At 27.1% G+C, this 23,043-nt stretch overlaps 2 protein-coding genes across 2 annotated transcripts in view; both read left to right on the top strand.

Moving 5' to 3' along the window:
- The first annotated feature begins 9,820 nt into the window (after positions 1–9,820).
- Positions 9,821–10,567, top strand: LOC136081516 (uncharacterized). Its single transcript, XM_065798838.1, has one exon. It carries the CDS (start codon positions 9,821–9,823, stop codon positions 10,565–10,567), a length of 747 nt encoding a protein of 248 aa, XP_065654910.1.
- Positions 10,568–18,513: 7,946 nt separating this feature from the next.
- LOC100207609 (methylenetetrahydrofolate reductase (NADPH)) overlaps positions 18,514–23,043 on the top strand; it is a 39,508-nt gene continuing 34,978 nt past the window's right edge. The window contains exon 1 of the mRNA XM_065800505.1: positions 18,514–18,766. Coding sequence (XP_065656577.1) covers positions 18,544–18,766 — 223 coding nt within the window. The 5' untranslated portion in view covers positions 18,514–18,543. The remainder of the gene's footprint in view (positions 18,767–23,043) is intronic.

The following is a 23,043-nucleotide window of genomic DNA, read 5'->3' as shown; positions in this document are numbered from 1 at the left end:
TAAGTTACTCTCAGATGTTTAATACAACGTGGGGTTGGAATAAAAAGGTGTGTGGGAATTTTTGTCCAGATCTAATATATGGTAGGGTCTCAATAGTCGGGTGGAGGGAAGTTTTATTTTTATCAGTGAGTTCGAATTTTCTCATTTTAAGGCCGGTTTACATTAAAAGTTTTTTTAGTTCTGAGACATAAAAATTAATGAACAGGGGCCTTAATAAGCAGGGAAGTTTTGCAAAGTTTAATAAACGTCTCCTCCCGTGTACAAGAAAGTATAGTCGACAAATGATTGTACCCCATCTCTAGTCGCTGACTAATTATTAAATTCGCAAATATCAAGAGAACAAATGATATAAAATCAGTCAAAATTTGAAAAAGACAGGAAAGACTTAAGTTACGGCATACCGGTTTATTATTCGCCACAGCCGCTTTTTTTAGAGCTTTTTGTAAAATTTTCTACTGGTCAATTATTTGGATTTTTTCTTTGCTAATTGTACTCAAAACAACATGCAATATATATTTTCGGCAATACTTTATATAAACCATCTTTACATAATGTTAAAAATATCGTTTATTTTACAGGAAAAAATATACACCTTTTTAAGATGTTGTAATTTCTTAGTTTCAGTGATTAAATTTATTTTAAAAGTTTAATAATTTTTATTTTAAGTTCTTTGTTGAACTGCCAACCCTAAGACTTTTTAAAACCTAAATAAAAGTTTTGGTTGCCTAAATAACGACACAAAACGATAGGGCCAAGTTATGCAGAAAGCTACAAAACCCATTCATACTTGGTTTTAAGATAAATTAGTTAGAAATTTATTGTGATTGTTTCAAAGTTCTGCATTTGTGATAAAATTTTAAAGTTGTTCCTCGATAATCAATAAACAACTTTATTTGAAGAACTATTTATTTAAGATTTTATCATACTTCCTTGTCAATTGATGAACTTGGTTTTTAGATTTACGTTACGATATTAAGATTAGAAATCTTTGTTCTCCTTGCAATATTACGCTCTTTTAACGAAGTGATAATTGCTTTTTGCTCAGTGATGACTTAAATGGACTCTCTCTTTAATTTAATTGCTGTATTGCTGAAGTGAGCATCCTAGCGAGAAAGTGAGTCAACAGCTAATTTTATCGTCAAAAGTGCTCAAAACTAGCTAAATCTATTTTTAAAATGTTGTTTGAAACTTTTTTTTTTGAATGCTTGATTTTTATCTGTAAAAACGCTTGAGCATTCCCTCTGGTTTTGCAATCTGCAATTAATTATCATTTTTTATCAAATTCGAGATTTGCATAACTCTGTAGCACCTCATTATTTAACGGGGAACGTTTAAATAACTGTGCGATTTTTTTTTTTTTTTGGTAAATGTGTCAAATTGGTTCCCTTATACTTTTTGTATAAGGGAATAAATTTGACTTAGTGTTATGCCTTTATCTTGTCTCTGTATTTTGTAATCCACTACCTCTTCATATGTGTCTTCAATTTTTTTAAAGACACAATAGTTTTTGTGTTCTACGGTATCGGAATATGAATTGATGTGGACTGATTAATTCGAATTAATGCTCTTATCATCAGTTGTTGCTTTTTTATATAAAACATCTACAAATTCAAGTAGAATTGCATAGACGAAATACAATTGCTGAGTAAGCTACTTTTTCATAACATCGTCATTTACATCATAATATTTCTCTTTTTTACTTTGTGACAGATTTTTCTGCTGGTCACACTTCCATTGATCCGTAGAAGTTCTGAATTTCGCAACTTTAACTTCGAGTGAGGATTCACGTTAATGTATTGTCATTTTATAAGAAAGCCCACTCATCAAAGTAATACTGAAATCTTTTCTATTTAATTTATGTTTTGATATTGTCTTAATTTTCTTATTTTCTACATTTCGTAATCTTTTAATTATCCTTCCTCATATGCATTTACATTTATTTTAAAGCACCATAGTTTCCATTTTATTCGGTATCGGAATATGAATTGATGTAAACTGATTCATTCAAACAGATGTTTCTATCTTTGGAACTTTTTTTTTTATAAAGAGCATCTACAACTGCAAGTTAGATTGCAAAACGAAACACAACTGCTGAGCAGTGGGTACTAATTTGCCTACTTTGTACATAACTGCTGCATAGTTATTTGTTAAGCAAACAATACTCTTTTCCAACAATAAAACATACTAATTCAATTTTTACTCAAAATTGGGACACAATTTTCTACATTTTTCTAATATTTCTTTAATCACAAAAATCAAATTTCATAATTATCAATAGGCGAATAGTTTCGCAATAATTATTGACAATTTTTGGTGTAACTGTGGTAGATTTTTTTTTTGTGCAAAGAAAACTTTTGAACAAACCAGAAAGCAATCAGTAAGATTTCTTCTGATTTCTCATTGAAAAAAGCTATTAAGCAAAAAAACAATTATTTTATAAAACAAGACATTTATTCTATCCCTATAGAAAGTGTTGATTATTCCAATATATGTTTAGACAAGTCCATCAGCTATAACGATAATGCCCTCCATATTCAAATTTTACGTTGAAAGCAAAAAAATAAAATAGAAGTGCTAAACATAAATATTTTATTCTAACTTTTCGTGTAAGCCAAGCCTTATGCTTTCGTGTAAAGCTAAATGATCTAACAAAGAAAAAGAAAAAGATTGAGGCTGCAAAAAGAAAAAACTGAAACAGTTTGAGGCTAAAGAAAAGACTAAACCTGCGATACGATAGAGAAATAAGAAACCAATCGAAGAAAACTGATTTTGTTATTAAAAAGTAAAAATCTAAAAACAAATAATTGATACTTATAATTATTCAAATAGTTAAACAGTTGCTAGAGACAATTGCTAGTAACTGTTGCTAGACAACAGTTGCTAGAGACAATTACAATATTACAAAATAAATGCAAATAAAGTTGCATTTAAAATTGCAATTTTATTAGTCTTTAATATGCAAATTTAGCAAAATTTACATATTAAAGACTAATAAATAGGCTATTTTTAATAAATTTTAACATAATATTAAGTTTTTAAGGTATTAGACAAATAACTTTTAATTTTCAATTTTTAGGACCATATTTGTTATAATAGTTTTTACATATTTATCTCACAAGATGACACATTTACCTCACAAGATGTCAATATTGTTGTCAGATTCGTTTATAAAACGTTTTAAAACTTTTGGTGAAATTATTTTGAGCAGTAAGTTGTATTACTGGATACCTTGCTCTTGAAGAAGATAACATTTTTATTGTATTGCTATTATATTTGAAGAAATATGACATGTTCTTACAGTTGCCCGGTCATCAATATTTTTATCAGCCAAATGGTGTCTATGTCAGCAAAAAATTTAAGTATATTTAAACAGAAATGCTCTTGTGGTCTTAAGAGTCCGCCATTTGTCACTCAAAAGACTTTGACTTCCGATTTGTACGTCATTGAATGTTTTCACAAACGTTTTTTATTAGTTATTAATAATCACAGCGAGGCTGAATTTGGCAACGATCCACTACTCCATGAAGACAATAAATTGGTACAATCAAAATGGCATCAAAAAAAGCAGCGCGTAATCGAGAGCTACTGGGTACTTATAAAAGGAATTTTGGTATAAAGCAACAAATAAACAAAAGATGAAAAGGAATTTAAGCTAAATAGGTAGAAGCATTGAAAAAGTCACCGAAAGCAAGATTGAGGTCATGGTGGCACCATAGTGGTACTCTCAAAAAAGTCACCGGAAGCAAGATTGAGGTCATGGTGGCACCATAGTGGTACTCTCAATAAATTCGATATAAATTCAAAGCGTTTTAATTTCTAAATTTGCAAACTGATTAAAAATTTTAAATGATGCAATAAGCTTCATAATAAATTAAAAATTAAATCGTCAAAAATTGAAATTAAATCGTCAATTATTTCTTAAGTTGTTGCCAATTATATTTGACCGGAAAATTTTGAAAGTAACATTTTTTTTGGTAACAATTACTCAAAATTTACTCAAAAACAATTTTACTAAAAGTTTACGAAGATAAAATTGCTCGAGTAAGCGGTTAGAGCGCTTGCATCAGAATCGAGTTTTGCTCAGGCCAAGTTTGCGACATTGCAGTGAACAGAATTCTGTCAAAAAGTTCGCGCCTTTTTTTTACTACTTGTATTATAAATATAATACTATATAAATATAATATAATACAAGTAGTTAACATCAAAATAGTTGAAATAATAAATGGTTAAAAAGTTTATAATAAAAAATGAAACTTTTAAATTAGATAAATAATGTTCTTGATTTTTCGAAATGAAAATCGAATTCCATTATTCTTAGTTTTTTACTTGTTTATTTTGCTCTTATTTTGATACTTAGCAGAGTTGCCAGTATATTTAAATGACTATTTCTAAAACTATATTGATATAATTTACTTTCTTGATTTAATATAAATATTTATGCAAGCTTTAACTTTTTTATTACATTGGAGATGTACAAAGTATTTTTAACTATCTTATTCTATTTTAACTTGTAAAGCCTGCATTGGGGCTCTATGAAAAGATTGCGGTGACTTCATACGTATCTTCTTTGAGTCCCGGCCTGTTTTTTATAAGTCCACTTTTTTTTGTATTTTAAACGTTTCTTTGAAATTATATTTCTTATTATATAAACAGCAAATAGGGTCGTTTCCACACCTACCGTGAGTCGACATTTATCGTAGGTTTTAAATACCAACATAAATTTTGCAAAAAGTAGTAATTTTTTTTTTTTTTATATTTTGTGTATCAACAACATCGTCATGCACTTCTATTACAATACATAGAAACCGCAATACATAGTTACTTAAATGAGCTCAGTGGGTTTATCACGTCAGCCTATGAAAATACTTTTTTTTAAGTACCAGCTGTTAGAAGCGTTTCAAATAAAACAAGGAAATTTATGAAGATAACATAAAATTTTATTTCTAAATTGACTTAATCAGGTAAATAAAACATGAATTATTATTAATATTATTAAAATAACTCATCATTATAGTATCAATGTAGTATTTTTTAATTGTACGATAAGTATGAACTAAAAAGAATGTCATTCCATACATATCGTATGTCCAATGAATAATCAATTTTTTTCTTTTTTACTATAAAAATAAATAATATTTTACTTAGATTATTTTACAATGGCACGAAAAAAATATAAGACAAAAGTTTGTAGTTCAAAACGAAGACTTCAATATACTGATAGTCAATTACGTGATGCTATTAATGCTGTTAAAAAAAGGTATGGTTATGTACAAAGCGAGCAAGACGTTTGGAATTCCTTATCAGACGCTTCGTAATAAAATATCCGGAAGAACTTCTTTGAAAATACAACACTGCGGGTATGAATCAGTTCTCAATCAATCAATCAATATATTTCTGAAATCTTTGGTATTACATTTCAAAGTTGTTTACAAATAGTATAAACTACTAATATAAAGTAAACACCTAATGACACTAATTAAAATAGTAATGGTAATAATAATAAAAATAATATTTATAACAACGATAATAAACGATAAAAAAAGTATCACTACTTTATTTGCAGTAAATGCCAGCGGAACTTTTGCTCCATCATTAACAATTTTTAAATGTGTTCGTCTTCCAAATAGAATTATAAATGCTGCTCCATCAGGATGGGGTATTGGAAAAATTGAAAATGGTTGGATGACCGCAGAATGTTTTTTTGAGTATATAACAAACGTTTTTCATCCATTTTTGATAAAAGAAGAAATTCCTTTACCAGTTATAATTTTTTTTGATGGTCATGTGTCACATTTTTCTATCGAACTTAGTGAGTTTTGCTCTAAAAATGGAATAATTCTTGTTGCTTTGTTCCCAAATGCAACACATATTTTGCACCCGCTCGATGTGGCAGTTTTTGGGCCAATGAAAGCAAAGTGGAAATCGTTTTGCCGACAATGGCGCATTAACCATGAAGGACAAGAAATAAACAATGAAAACGTACCAGAAGCATTAAACTCTTTTATAATCGATCCTTCTATGGCAAATAATATTAAAAGTGGTTTTAAAAATACCGGAATTTTTCCATTTGATGCTAATAGTGTTGACTACAAAAAAATTGTTCAAAAATTATCTGAGTCAACTGTTGCTCCGGCTCCTTATTTAGAAGAAAACCATTCAAGTGTGACTTTATCAGCTTACTCTCCCATAACTTTTATTGAAAAGTGCATTGATTTTAGTATTTTAGAGCAGTTTAAATTGGCTGACAAACATTTAGGTTGGAAAGGTGATCTTGAATACCTCCAGCCTTATCTGAAACATATAAGACCATAATTTTACCTGATGAAATACAACAGGGTAATAAAAATCTATCAACACTTGGTAATTTAGAAAATGAGAAAGGTATAGCCGATATAGAAAGGCCTGATTGCAATAATGCAGCTGTTATAAAACCAAAACCAGCTTGTTTCAGTTTAAAAATAGCAGCAGAAATAATGAATCCAATTGAAAGTGTTTTAATATGGCCAAAACAACCAGTCCAATCGTTCAAGCGCAGAGTAGAACGTTTACCATCGGTTGTAACATCTGAAACGTGGCAGCTAATTCAGAAGACAAAATTGCAAGAAAAGTCAAAAATAAAGGATGAAAAATTAAAAAAGAAACAATTAGCTGCAGATAAAAAGTCAAAAGTAGAGGAAGAAAGATTAAGAAAGAAACAATTGGCTATGGAGAAAAAGTTATTAAATGAAAAAACTAAAAAAGCAAGTGAAAACATGAAAATTTAAAAAAACAAAGTTGCAAGAGAGTCAGAAAACGAGTTCCATTTAAATGTTGATAATAATTATAAAATAAGACTTAGTTATGATGAAACTCTATCCTTTCCATTTTAGGAACTTAAAGGATAAGTATACTAAAGTAATGGAAATGCTTTAAAATCTTTAAAATTTATAATAATGTTTTTATTACTATATAATTAGTGTTTATTTGATAATAAACATTAAATTTATTTAATAGTCTTATTTTTTAATTTTATACCTAAAAACGTTTTATAAAATGTTACCAATGCATTAAATTTTCATTTGAAACCGCGAGCGCGTTTTAAACCAGACGCTAAAGTAGATTTTAAGATATACGATAAGTGTCGACAATATATACTATAAGTGTGAAACACTTACGATAAGTATGGAAAACTGCGCTTTAAAAGATTGTTCAAAGTATGTACATTATTGATTTAAATTTCAGAGTGAGAATAATTTTAAACTAACCCTTATCGTATTACATTGACGGCTGCAAAAATTCATTTCTAATGCATTTCTACTTTTTGAGTAATCTAATATATTACAATAACTTTTGTTAAACTCACGGTAAGTGTGGAAACGACTCTATATATTAGAAAAAAAATTTTTTTATATATTAATACATTATCCATTAAAAAAATTAAATTCTTTAACTTATTTTTAAAAACTGGAAAAGAGATAGAAAAATCAATGTTAGGCTGAACAACTTTATTCCAAAGATGAGGTGCTCAATACAAATTGGTTAAACTTTGTTTGAAAATAGGTTCGTTAAAAAGCTATTATTTCGCAAATTATATTTATTCTTTGCTTTAAGGGTGCATATACCTTTAAAAACATTTAATAATGGGTTAATCATACAACAAAACGGAAAACATAAGGTACTATAAGTGTTAAGTTCAAAAATATTTAAAACAATCATATCTTTAAATAAAACTTTCGTATTTGAAAAACGATTTGATATTACGCGCATTGCATGTTTCTAACGCTGATAAAGACATTATTCCCCAGGCATTATTCGCATAGTTTATATAGCTATGAATAAATGAGTAGTATAGTTGTTTTAAATTATTTTTACTTAAATAATTTCTAGCCTTATATAAGATTCCAATATTTTCTGAAACTTTTGTTGATAAGTAATTAATATGAGTTTTCCGTGACAGATTTTTATCAAGATAAATACCGAGGAACTTAATAAAGGAAGCTTATTTTATTTCCACTCTATAGCTAAAAATTTCAGGCAAATCTTTTGACAAAAAACATTTTTTTGTTTTGTCAATATTTAAGGTTAATTTATTGGATTTGAATCAAGTAGAAATTTGTATAAATTCCTTATTCATGTTTAAAAAAAATTTGTTAATGTCTTTGTCTGATAAAAATAGATTGGTATTGTCTGCAAACATGATGCTCATAAGATCAGAAGCTTTATTTAAATCATTAATATATACTAAAAAAAAGAGTGGACCAAGGATAGAACCCTGTGGAACACCACATTTTATTTCAATTAATGTTTTATTTTCGAGGCTAATAGAAAATAGTTAATCCCCATAGTAGATGAATTGCTTCTTATTTGACAAGCTTTTGTACCATTTTATCAAACTTACCATTTATTCCGTAGAATTCAAGTTTTTTATGTAAAATATCGTGATTGACTGTGTCAAAAGCTTTTGATAAATTGATAAAAACACCAAGTGTATATTGTGAGAAAGGCTTTGAAACTTCACGTGTAAACACTGAACAATGGCTTGTTCAGTTGAACTATTTTTTTTAAAGCCTAATTGGTTTTTATAAAGTAAATTATTCGTACATAATTTTTTTAAGTCTTTTCGTACATAATTTTTATTATATTAATAGTTTTTATTACAAAGTTGTTATTTTAAGATATTTTAATAAATAGTTTTTCATAAGTCTTTTCGAACATAATTTTTTTCTAAAATTTTTGAAAACGTGGAGACGACAGAAATAGGGTGATAATTATTAAAATTTGATTATTCACCGTCTTTTTACACCGTTTTTTACGTCACAGCACCTCGGGCGTGACACTTGTTTTCTGGTTATCTTAAAAATTAACATAAGCAGAAAAGAGTTTTCTGCTTCATTAAAAATTAAGATTTTTTTTCAGATTTACTGCAATGATCTTTCAGATGTTTTAATCAATAAGTTTTTATAAAATTTCAATTTTCATTTCAAACAGGTTAACAGATAGTTTAAAAGATAGTTTGATAGCAGATTTTTTAAAGTAGTTTATTGATCATAGCTGAGTTGAACAAAAAAGAAAAAGAAGCTGAAAAAAAAAGCATTTGTTTGCTTAATTTTAAAAAATTTAAAAAAAAAGAGTTGTTAGCTAAATAAAATGAAAAAGATGTTGCATATCAGTTAACATTACTTTAAGAAAACATAAAAAAAAAAGTAGATAGATTATGGGTATAAAAGTTTTTTTATATTTTAAATTATTCAATATCGTTTTTTTATATTTATTTTTGTATATATATATATATATATATATATATATATATATATATATATATATATATATATATATATATATATATATATATATATATATATATATATATATATTATTTAACGGGTGATGCGGAAGTTATCGGACAAATCCTAATTTCATTATTTGAGCATAATAATTAGTTTTTGTGGTTTTATGCGTAGGCATAAAAGTTCTATAAAATATAAACTTTATTATTTAAAACACAATTATTTAAAATGAGGTTAAATGCAGCTGAACGAGAATCTTGTCGAAAGCGACTAAAAGGGTTTTTTGTAAATAAACCTAGTATAAAAGAAAAAAAAATCGTAAATCATTTTGAAAAGGAAGGATTTGCTCGAAGTACAATATATGATAACCTAAAAAGACTTGAAACTGTTCAATCGTTTTCTGATAGAAAGCACCCTGGTCGTCCGACATCCTGGACTAGAGAAAAGGAAGCCGAATTAACGAGACTTGTCAACAATCGAAAAGGGGTCAGTCAGAAAAAAATAGGTATTAAATTCGGTGTAAATCAATCGACAATTGGTCGTCAGTTAAAAAAATGAATATTAAATATAGAAAACGTGAAAAGACTCCAAAATACACTATAGAACAACAAATAAAGGCAAAGAAAAGAAGCAGGAAACTAGTTAACCAACTCTATAACACAAAATCGCTTCTAGTCATCGATGACGAAAAATACTTTTGTTTTGCAGGGGACAACATGCCTGGAAATTCTGGATACTACACAAACAACAAAAAGACATGCCCAGAAAGTGTTTGTTTTATAGGAAAAGAGAAATTTCTAAAAAAATTATTAATGTGGATAGCCATATCTGACCGTGGTATGTCCGAGCCATTGTTTCGCACTTCCAAGGCTGTAGCGATCAATTCATCAATCTATATTAATGAATGTTTAGAAAAACGACTTCTTCCATTTATTCACAAGTATCATGAAGACTTTAACTATTTATTTTGGCCAGATTTAGCAAGTTCTCATTATTTTAAAGATTCTCTAAATTGGATGGACCAATATGTCTATTACGTTGATAAAGAATCCAATCCCCCAAATGTGCCTCAAGCACGACCAATTGAAAATTTTTGGGGACATTTGGCACACAAGGTTTACGAGGGAGATTGGCAAGCTTCAACAGAGCAAGTTTTGATTGATTGCATTAAACTAAAACTAGAAGAAATTGATTTAAACTTTTTACAGTCGCATATGAAAGGCGTCAGAGCAAAATTGAGATCAATTGCAGATGGTGGTGTTTTTTCATATAAAAAAGAATATATTTTTATTAAAAGGTAAATGCTTTATTTAAAACAAATATAATAGTAGTTTGTTTTTTATTTATAAATAAGTTATTGACGTTTTTATTTTGTCCGATAACTTCCGCATCACCCGTTAAATTAATAAAAACAACTGATTAGCGGTTAAAGTCCCGCTAATCAGTTGTTTTTATTAATTTAAATAATATATATATATATATATATATATATATATATATATATATATATATATATATATATATATATATATATATATATATATATATATATATATATATATATATATATATATATATATATATATATATATATATATATATATATATATATATATAGCTCTATTATTTAATAATATTGAGCACTTTAATACGTACAAGAGTCTTCGTATTATAACATCAAAATTCTCAACCTCAAATATATTTTATATATCATATCTATACATACATACATACATACATTCATACATATATATATATATATATATATATATATATATATATATATATATATATATATATATATATATATATATATATATATATATATATATATATATAAATTTAAAGTATGACAAAATAATCTGTCGTAAAACTTCACCTAAATTTCGCATTAGCACAAATTAGTTAAAATATAAATTTTTTTTTAATTTTATTGAGTGACTTCTTTATTTAATTAAGCCTAGTTATTTTAATTATGTTTCTGTCTATAATATTGGCAAACTTAATAATTTTTAACTTTTGTAATTACTATCTTATATTTGTTAAACAATATATTATATTAGTAAGATAAAGTAAAATACAGTTGTATTTAAAAAAGTAAAACAAGATTATCTTAAAATATTTTTTTCAAAACATCATTGGAGATTTTTGTTTGCTCCTTTGAGTTCCAGCACTCAATTGCATAGTTTGATATTTTAAGATCCTCCTCAGAAATTATACTTTTTGAAGACAACAGTTTTAGTTTTTGTTTTGCACTATGTTGTCTATATTAAGCTCATGACTATTGAACAAATCCTTGACACTATTTAAGAAGTGTGTGGAACTGTTTAGACTTTCGGCTGAGATTTTATAATTTTAAATTTGGTTTTTTTGTTTAACAGACAAATACATAAGCTTTACTTACTTTGTTGGATCACTGTGGATAAAATAAAGAATAAAATAAGGAATAAAATAAGGGATGAATGTTGTTTTTACTGTGTTTAGAAACGTTTAAGAGCTTCTTTAGCGCAATCTTTCCAACTGCATTAGGCTTGTTCTCAACATCAAAAGGTTTGGGTCATTTTTGGGCGTTCTTTAGTGTACTAGGGGGTTATCTCAAAAATTGGTCTCTAAATCTAATTAAAGTTTACTATATTAAAAACTATATAATAAAATGAGTTCCAACTACCATTTAATATTCCTGACTGTTCTAAGTATGTCGTATATTTTAAAACCACAATAATCAATTGCAATTAAATGTAATGCTTAAAAAAATAGTAGTGAATTTTTTGATTATGTGCATAGCTATACTAAACAATGGTTATTAGGTGATTTATAAAGAAAATATTTGTTAACATGCTTTAACTTTACCCCGCCTGGCACAAACGTTTATAGCTTGTCTTTACATTGTCTTATACACGTCACAAGTACGTACTACGTCTTTAAGACGTCCAACAAATGTTCAGTACCTATTTTACTTAAAGAGAAAGTTGAAAGACAGTGGATCGATTTAGTAGGTGGTAGACAGTGGATTGAGAAACATAGTGAGTAATAGGTTAATTCTCAAAGGATTTTGTTTATATGGATAATGCTAACATTTTATGTACTTATAAATTAGCTATCTTTATTGATAGTTGTAATTACAGAATTTTTGATTAATTAAAAACTTATAATCCATTAAATCCGATATTTAAAAAATAGTTTTTGTTTTTAACTAGCAAAAAATTAATTTCCTTCCTTTCATTTATTACGGTAAAATAGGCTGGGTGAATAAAATAAAGCAATTGCTTTTACTCAGCGTTTTTGAAGTAATTGTTCAGTTTTACGTGAATAAAAATTTAAGCAAAATGGCTGAAATTTTTATTCATGTAAAGTTAACCAATTTACTCTAAAAACCGCCGAGGAATTGCTTAGCTTTACGTAAAGCTGATCAATTACTGAGTAAAAGCAATTGCTTTTTTTGAATCACCCGGCCTAATAATTAGAAGTTGTTTTTGAAGTTGAAGTGAAGTTTTATTTTTAAATTATTGATACTTATCTTTCCCTTTCTTCCCTTTAACAGTTTAGTAAATTTTCTTGTACAAACAGTCATGTCACAAGAATTTTGACTTAAATTAAATTGTTTTGATTGGGACACAATGAATCAGGGCACAACAATTTTTATCAATAAATTGCTTCTTTATCTCCTTACTTTAAATTGTGTTTTTTAAAATGCTGTTATTTTTTTTTTAATGCTGTTTTTTTTTAAATGCTGTTATTTTAATTAGATAAATTTAGACGTCTGTAGTTTCTTTAAAAATTTAAAATAATATTTTAATTAAATGATTCTTTATTTTCTCAATTTTTAATGTCAATTTTTCGACTTAACTAGTTACCTAAATTTTGTAAAAACTTAGTGAAAAGTGTAGCCTTAAAGTTATTTTTTGCCGCCTCTTTTTCTACTAGCATCAATTCAAAGTTCACTTTAATGATTCATTGTGCCCATTCAACGATTCACTGTACTCCAGTACTGTGTTACAGTGAATCACTTAACACAGCTCGTTTAACCTCCCTATAAAACGGTAAATAATAAGTATTTGAGTTTTAGTGATTTTTTATCATAAAAGAAATCTTTCTTCGCTTTTGAAAAAATAAACTACATATTTTATCTTTTCGACTGTTGCATCTCGGGATTAAACGGTAAATTTTAATTTACCGTTACCATCTCGTTAAAACCAATTTACAGTAATTTTTTTAATTTTTCTTAGCAAATATATTTTACAACAACAATGTAACAAGTAACCATTCCAAAATGGCGAATTAGAGGTATAGATATACAAAAAAACAAGTATCGTAAGCATAATTCTAAAATACACAAAGTTAGTATAATAAAATCAGTCGTATACAACTTCGATAAATAATGAAATAAATAAGATGAATAATATAAGCGTATAAAACTTCCTTAAATATATCTCTATATTATTACAATTAAAATAATTTATAATATCTTGTAAATTTTTGTAAATTTGTGATGTTTTAATAAATATTAATTTATCGAACTTTTTTAAATATTATATTGCTAGCAGAAGGCTGAAATCAGTCCTATCAGCGAGTACCTTTAAACTAGACGTGAAGTACACGTTAACAAGTCAGTTCACTTTGTTATTAATGTATTTATCATTTAATTAATTTTTTCACATAAATTATTGGTACTCTTCTTCTTTTTTTTTTTTTAATGTTAGATTAAATTTTGTTTTAGATTTTTGTTTTGAATGAATGTAATTTAAAAAAATAATACGTCAAACGTTTTTTTTTCGAAATTGTTTGTCGCAAAATGTTCTGGCACCAGATCTGTTTTGTATTAAAACATGAAAAACTTATTTTGATAAATAATTGTCTTAGTTTTACACAAGTCAAATAAGGAATTCTTTTTGACGTAAGCATAACAGGTTTTAGCTTTGATTTGTGAGCACGGTCTTATGCTATGTTGGCGTTCAAAAGGTAGCTATGTACAAAACAAAAATTAAATAGGTTTTTATATTGTGACAACAATGGTCCTACTTTATAGAGTAGACTTATATTCTTTGATATTTGTGTGTTTATATAACTAAGTTGGGTTTTCCAAGAGATATTTTCATCATTCAAAACCCCTAAAAAGTTTGGTGTTCTGTGTTTTTTTAATGTTTTTTATATTAACTGTTGTTAGAATTGAAGAATAATTTTTGATTGGAGTAAAATACTTAACTTTTTTTATATATTTATTGATAATTTATTTGTCTTAAATCTTATGTTTGTTTTTTTTTTACCTCGGTATTTGTTATTTTAAAGAAGTTTTTGATCGTTTTTAAGAAGTAACATAAGTTTGTATCATTTGCAAAAATTATAGCTTTAAAGCTGTTTGAGGCATTTTAAAGGTCATTAATGTAAACTAGAAACAAAAGGGAAGCAAGTACAGAACCTTGGGGTACACCACATCTAGTTTTTATTTATCAACTTAAGTTGTTATTTTCATCTATAATAACACACTGTTACCAGTTATTAAGGTAGTTTTTGAATTATTTTATAGCTTAATTTTGTATATGATACTTTTATATTATTTGCATATTATATAATAAACAAATAATATAAACCTTTATTAAAGTTACATAATTAGTTAAACTTGTGTTATTTTCTATTGTTGGATAAATTATTTTTTTCAAGCTCTAGCTCTGCTAAAAAGTTTATTAGTTTAAGGGTTAACTAAGTTTCATTCGATAAAAAAATTTGCATAACGTGTTTCCATTACGAGAATCTGGGATTTCCTATTTGCACTAAGTCTGCTACACCAAGTCTATTCGCTCTTTTTACTTTGCCGTGTAAAGTCACATTTATTTAATTATGGTATGTTATGCACTTTTTGAAACAAGAATATGTCGTTTGAGTTGTAATTGGTAAAGATTTAGTAAAATTGATAAAATAAATGTCTGTGTGTTATTCAGTTCCGTGGCAACTGGGTCCAAGACCCCCACCCCAAAACCTGTCATAACGACCCCAAAATATTAAAAAAATTTCCATTAGGTATCAGTAAAAGAAAAAAAAATCTCATTACACTTGCAAAAGGGTCCCTAAATTTGATAACGAGCCCCCTTAATTCGCTGGGCTATCCCCCCAAGATGGGAGGTGTGGGGGAGCCTAGCCACGGCTCTCTTGTAATAAGTTATAGATATTTAAACCTTTACACTTCATTTTGTTTCAAAAAATTTATTACGTTTTTATGACGTTTTTCATAAATTTTTGCATTTTTAGTTAGCGCATCTTCTAGATTTTAACAATTCCATTTTATCTATTTTATGAGGGTTTTTTTGTAGCCAATTATAAACTACTACACTTCTCTTAAAATGATGTTAAATGAAAGACTATTTAAAGCTTTTTTGCATCACTGAGAAAAACTGTCGACCGCATCGCTATTATTTTTTAAACAGCTTTATACAACTGCTTTCCGGGAAAGTCTAAAGTTGTTTCTACACTGTATAATAAATACTTTGATTTTTTGGTTTTGTTGTGGCATTAGTTGGGTTGGTGTGGCATTCCCAAATGGTGTGAGAATGAAGGGCTAATATATTTATTAACTTTAGTTTCTTTCAATTATTTAATAGCAAATAAAATTATATAAGTTGAAATGCTTTGAAATGAATAAGTCTTGCAGAGTCCTCAGAAAAGTTATTACAGTAGAATCCCGTTAACTCGGACTTTGAACGGGTATATATATTTTGTCCGACTTAGCGAATATCCGAGTTAATCGAAGCTTTTAGTAAGTATAGAGAATTCAAGGGGAATTGAAAATTTGTCCGACTTCGTAAAAGTCCGACTTATCCAGGGTCCGAGTTAACGGGATTCTACTGTAGTTTGTAGTTTATTTTGTCTAATAATAATATCAGTGACGGATCCGGGGGGATAGGGGATATGCATCCCCCCTCCCCACTAGAATCTGAAAGTCTTGAAATACCTTAGAAATTGAGGACTTTTTTTTTTTTTTTTTAGGAGACGCAAATGTGGTACAAAATACAAAAATATTTCAATATCTCAAATCCTCAAAAAATTCCTGGATCCGTCACTGAATAATATTGTTAGATACCTTTTAGTTTACAATACAATCGAAAAAGATCTTGAAGACGTAAATTAGATTTTATGACGACAAAATAAATAAAAAAATGAATAACTTCTGCATTTTTATTTTATTATGATAAGTTTTTTAAAGGTGACGTGTTATGATTATTGTTACATAATTTAAAATTATTAGGAAAAAGTAAATAAAATCATTTTTTAAAACTTGCAACTTCCCCCAGTTACAACTATCCTCAGTCATACGTATAGAATACATAAAAATACAATATTATACATACATTGGAGACTATATGTGTATTGTATTTTTATGAATTCTATATGTATTTTAAATATTTATGTATATATCGAATGCAAGGCCGTAGACAACTTTTTTTGATGTTTGAGCTAAGCATCTTTGAAATGTGAAGAAAACTTCATATTTAAGTATGTTCATATATATGAAGAATAATTTGAAATTCGTCGATGAATATAAATTAAGTTTAAAATTGAAAAAACAAAACAAATTTGACTCAATGTCCTCCTATTTAGGGCTGGGGGGGGTGGGGGTAAAGTTTTGGGGTTTTTGTTGTTCCCAGTCTACAATCACCGTAGTTTTTTGCATAGCATCCTTATTCATTATATATATGAACATACTTAAATATGGAGTTTTCTTCATGTTTCAAAGTTGCTTAGCTCAAACATCAAAAAAAGTTGTCTACGGCCTTGGAATGTAGTAACATTCTTTGGCAACGTCTGGTAATTTTCGGCGAGGTCTGATTAGTTTGAGGTTTTGATTATTTAAGGTTTCTGATTGGTTTAAAATTTTTTCAACAAATCCGTTATAACTTCATTACTAATTAGCAAAGTTTGTTGTAAATTTTTGATTATGTTTAAGTTGTGGATATTTATGTGCATATAGCTTGAAATAACCATTTGATTTTAACTTATGAAGTTGCAAATAAATAAAGTTAGCATAAGTAAAATAAGCCAATTAAAATTCAATAATAAAATAAGATACATTTTAAAATTTTTTTTTAGTGACTTTTGTTAGTCGAAAGTTTCCGCTTCTTTTTCAATAAAAATAAAAGTGACAAAACGTGACAAAAACGTGATGAAACATAAATGTCTAACGTGACCTTTTTTTTAACATGAAGTTACTTAAAATCTACATAATAAAGTTTACCATCACAAATATTTGTAAATACTAATTATTAACTAATAGTATTAACTAGTAGTAATTCTAGTTAATACCATTACAACTTAATAACTAGTATTTTTTATTATCATACACAAAACACAGTAACTAGCTAGTATTCGTTTTTATTTGTTAGTACTAGAAGTAGTACTAGTAGTACTACTACTAATACTAAGTTTAAACTAATACTTTAGGTTTAAATTTTGATTTTTTTCACGTTACATTAAATTTTAGCCAAAAAGTTGTTGTATTTAAACATATTTATATCTTTGGTCCCGGATAGAAAGGGCTCAAGTCAATTTTTCACAAAATTTTTTTTCATATTCATAGTATTTTTAAATATTCATAGTATCAAGAATTTTAATGGTTACATGTATTAGGAATGTAATATATACAATATAAAAATACCTTCAATATGTTAGGATATAATGAACTTACATGTAGGAATTTTCAAACATTGATACTGCTGTCTTAAAAAGTTGGTCAAATTAACTTATGCCCTTTCTACCCGGGACAAAAGATGTATTTCAAAAGTTGTAGTTAAATCGTATTAATAATTAGTAATTAATACTAGTCATATATTACTAGCAATACATACTAATAATACAATTGAATAATTACCTAGTAATCCTAGTACTTATACTAGTAGTATAACATGTAGGTATTCTATTATAATAATAAGGCTATATGTTGTATACTTAGTTAAGTGCAGTATAATTTATAACACACTTAACTAGGTATAACAAGGTATAGCCTTACTTAAAAAAAAAAATTTAAATTATTATCATTATTGTATCATTATTGTAATAATTATAATAAATTTTTTTAAGTTTAATACTGTAATTAGTTAGTTTATTACTAGTTTATATACATATGTATACATTTGAATATTAAAAACATATAAAAAATTAATTGAAATAATTATATCTATTGTGTAATAGTACAAATATAGTATATTATTAGTTTATTTAATAACAAAATTTGGTTAAAATCAGATTTTGTTATTTAAATAGATTACAATTTTTAGAAACTCAATAGAAAATGGTTAATTTCATTGAGCCGAGTCTTGAAGAAACAAGGCTACTTGATAAGTCGCAAACACTAATTGAAAAAATACATAAACACATTGGTAAAAAAAAAAAGTTTTTTTCACTAGAATTTTTTCCACCTCGTACACTTAATGGAGCAGTAAACTTAGTAGCAAGATTTGATAGAATGAGTCAAGGTGGACCTTTATTTTGTGATATAACCTGGCACCCAGCTGGTATGTATATTTATATACACAAACATATATATATATATATATATATATATATATATATATATATATATATATATATATATATATATATATATATATATATATATATATATATATATATATATATATATATATATATATAAATTAGTAAAAAATACCTATCTAACTTTTTTCTTCAACTTGAAGTTTCACCATTGCTGAATCATCAGGAAGAGGAACTCTTCCTGATGATCTAGCAATGGTGAATCTTGTATTTTACAAATATTGTGCTCAATGTTCTTAAAGAACAGAGCAATAATAAATTGGTAAAAATCACTTATCTATATATATATATATATATATATATATATATATATATATATATATATATATATATATATATATATATATATATATATATATTTTATCATTATTTTTCATAATAAAACTGAAACCCTAACATTTGAGGAATAATTGAATGCAGATGACAGTATTAATTTTAAAAAAATTGAAAAAAGTTCCCTCACTTTTTATTTACTTTGTTCATACATCGTGTGGTTTGACCAGCTGTTACAATTTCAAACTGAAATTTTATATGACATACATATATAGATATATATATGTATGTCATATTTTATATGACATATATATAGATATATATATGTATTTCTATATATATATATATATATATATATATATATATATATATATATATATATATATATACATATATATATATATATATATATATATATATATATATATATAGAAATATATATATATATATATATAGAAAGATATATATATATAGAAATACATATATATATATATATATATATATATATATGTATATATATATATATAATAATATATATATTTATGTATATTATTACATATATATGTGTATATATATTTGTATATATATGTGTATATATATATTTATATATATATATACATATATATATATATATATATATATATATATATATATATATATATGTATATATATATATATAAATGTATATATATATGTATATATATATATATATATATATATATATATATATATATATATATATATATATATATATATATATATATATATATATATATATATATATATATATAGAAATACATATATATATATATATATATATAAATATATATATATATATATATATATATTTATCATTATTTTTCATAATAAAACTGAAACCCTAACATTTGAGGAATAATTGAATGCAGATGACAGTATTAATTTTAAAAAAATTGAAAAAAGTTCCCTCACTTTTTATTTACTTTGTTCATACATCGTGTGGTTTGACCAGCTGTTACAATTTCAAACTGAAATTTTATATGACATTCTAGACTGCTTTTTAGCACATTCCAGTGAGCTGTTTCCATTTGTTTATAAATATGCCATTTTCAGATGGTTATTAACTTTTTTTTTGTTTTGTTTTGATCCCAGCTATTCTATGTGAACTCGCTCTAGCTTGAGGCGAATTCATTCATATATAATTATTTTATTATTTTTATATTTTGTTTTATTTTCTGTTTCAGGTGCAAATATTTAATATGTATTCTGGAATATTTTAGAAAATTGTGGAATATTTTTGAATATTTTATTTTCAGTGCAATTGTAAGTCTTACAGAGAGGAAGAAAAGTGTAGGAAAAATATAGAAATTATAGAAATTGCAGCAAAAGTGTAAAGTCAAACAGTATGTTTTTGGATCCACACTTTCCTAAACAGAAAAGGAATCCAAGGATTACATCTGTTGTTAAGCTAACCAATCTTGCATGAATGCTGAGAAGCTGTTGAATTATTGGAAACTTCAATTTTCTGTTCAATAGCAAAAAATAACTAAAAAAAAAATAGATAGAATCACATTAAAATTATTACAGATATAGAAATACTCTGATTATAATTACGAATCTGTAGGGAAATTTTAGACTATCCACTATTATTCAGCGCACTCATCAAAAAGAAACTTAATAGTCTGATTGATCTATATGACAAAAACAAAACAAAAATTGTCTGATAAATTCACTGCAACACTTTCTCAGTTATTTAATGCTACCAACATTAACCACTTAACGAATTTGCTCGACATATGTCGAGCAAACTTTTTTAGCCAAAAAAAATTTGCTCGAGATATGTCGAGCATTACCAAAAATTGGTATACTTTGAGAGCTAGCTCGCTATATGTCGAGCAAAGCTTCTGATTGGTTATTATGATATCTGATGCGCTTCCTGTACGATAAACTCTTCTTTTTATGACTGCCACGCGCCAGTGTTTACACATGGGCGGTTGGAAGTGCATTGCATTGTTTCGTGACTTTTTTTTAAGTGATTGATAATTTTGCATGAATTATCTGCTGCGTAACCTGCATTGTTGAATTATTTGTGCCCATTTTTTGTGTTACTTATAAATATGATGGATTCCGACAGTGACGAAGGAAGTTTATTGGGCGATACTGACTCAGTTCATGTTAGTTCGTCTGACGATGAGAGGAGTGATTCCAGTGACAGTGAAGGTTTCTCAGACGATGATTCTGAAGAAGATGAGCCTACGCTTGCAGACGTGCGTGCATGGCAAATTGAACCTCAACCAACGATACCTCATCCTAGGTTTCCATTTGTTTTCGGCAACCAAAATATTCCTGCTGATGGAAATGCATTAGACTTTTTGAATTTATATTTTGACGATGAACTAATCAATATTATTGTCACTGAAACAAATCGGTATGCATTGCAGAAAGGCGATAGAGATTTTCCTAATACCAATGCAAGGGAGATTCGTGTATTTCTCGCACTCGTAATGTTGCAAGGCAACATTACGAGTGCGATAATACACGATAGTAATAAATGATACGATAATACGATAGTAATAAATATACGATAATACGATAGTAATAAAATCATAAATTTATAAATTTATTGAAATCAACTTTATATTTTATTGTTTAGAAATAGAGGAAATTAAGTTTGCAACTAGGTTCACTTCAATTTTTCAAGAATTTTGCAAGAATTTTATGCAATATTGCAATGCTCGACATATGTCGAGCAAGTTTTCAAAGGTCAATTAGGAAGGTCATAAATTATTAAAATATATTAAAATTTATTAATTATTATTATTTTCCTTTTTTGCATGGTTAAAACAGTAAAATCAATTAAAAAAAAAAATAGATTTGTTTTTGACACACTTTTGAAAATTAATAGGTTCGTTAAGTGGTTAATGAGAATGGAAAAGCGTTGAGGATAAAGAGCTCTATCAGAGTTTTAAAAAATAAAAGTGGAGGAAAGATTGGTTATTTAATGGTCAAACATGCCCTTTCAAATCAATCCACCTAAGAAAATGAATTCGACTATCAAAAACTCAACCTCAAGCCCACTTTTCTCAATGTCAACCAGCACAAACACATAAAACTGTCTGAGAATCAATAGGTTTTTGAAACCTTTGCTTCTTCACCCGAGTCGCTTAACCACTTCTTCCATGTCATCTTCTCCTGAAAAACAACATTTCTATACATAAAGCACAAAACGTTCCTGCAATCATTGCTGAACAAGGTCATGATGTGCTAGTTTCAAGTCAAGCAGGTGTCTCAAAATGAGTAATCTCTAAAGGACAGAAAATAAAACCTAGAAATGTTTTAAAACTTCAAAGCAAAGATTGTCTCTAGTTTGATGGTAAAAGAGTGCAAAGGAAGAGTATCGAGTAGTTATGCTAAAAAATATGGCAACGGAAGTCAAGCTTAGTATTCTTAAATGTGAGAGTGATTCTGCCATTACCATTTGTAAAGGAACACACTTCAGCTAATAGATGAACCTAATTCTTGGGAAAAAATCGTGCACAATAATCTGTGACATGGCTGATGTTAATACTGGTCGATTGCACAGGATTGTAAAGCTCGTACAGGATAATATCATTATATTTTGGTTTCTAAAAGTAAAGCCACAGCACCATGTACTCGAGTACATGGTGCGGTCAACACCATATATGCTACCTCTTTCTGAAGCATGTCATAAATTTTTATCTGCCTGAATTTGTTATCAGCCTGAAGCAAAACAGATTATGTTAACACAGGCAAGAAACCTAGATGGCGAGGTGATTTCAATATCTTATATTATGTCAGGCATATCGTCATTACAAAACAACTTCAAATCAGCTGCAAGAAACTCCCAAATTTACAACAAATTTGAGAATGCAAGATGTTAACCTCACTTATTAAGAAAAAATGCAACAAGGCAATCTAACCAAAACACTATTTATTGTGTAAAACTGATGGAGGAACTTCATGT

This window comes from Hydra vulgaris, chromosome 06 (assembly GCF_038396675.1).
Source record: "Hydra vulgaris chromosome 06, alternate assembly HydraT2T_AEP".
Lineage (NCBI taxonomy): Eukaryota > Metazoa > Cnidaria > Hydrozoa > Anthoathecata > Hydridae > Hydra > Hydra vulgaris.
This window is presented reverse-complemented; position numbering and strand designations above follow the sequence as displayed.

What these genes read in the sequence shown, in the direction of transcription:
- LOC136081516 (XM_065798838.1), top strand. Translation starts at nt 9,821, where the DNA reads ATGAATATTAAATATAGAAAACGTGAAAAGACTCCAAAATACACTATA.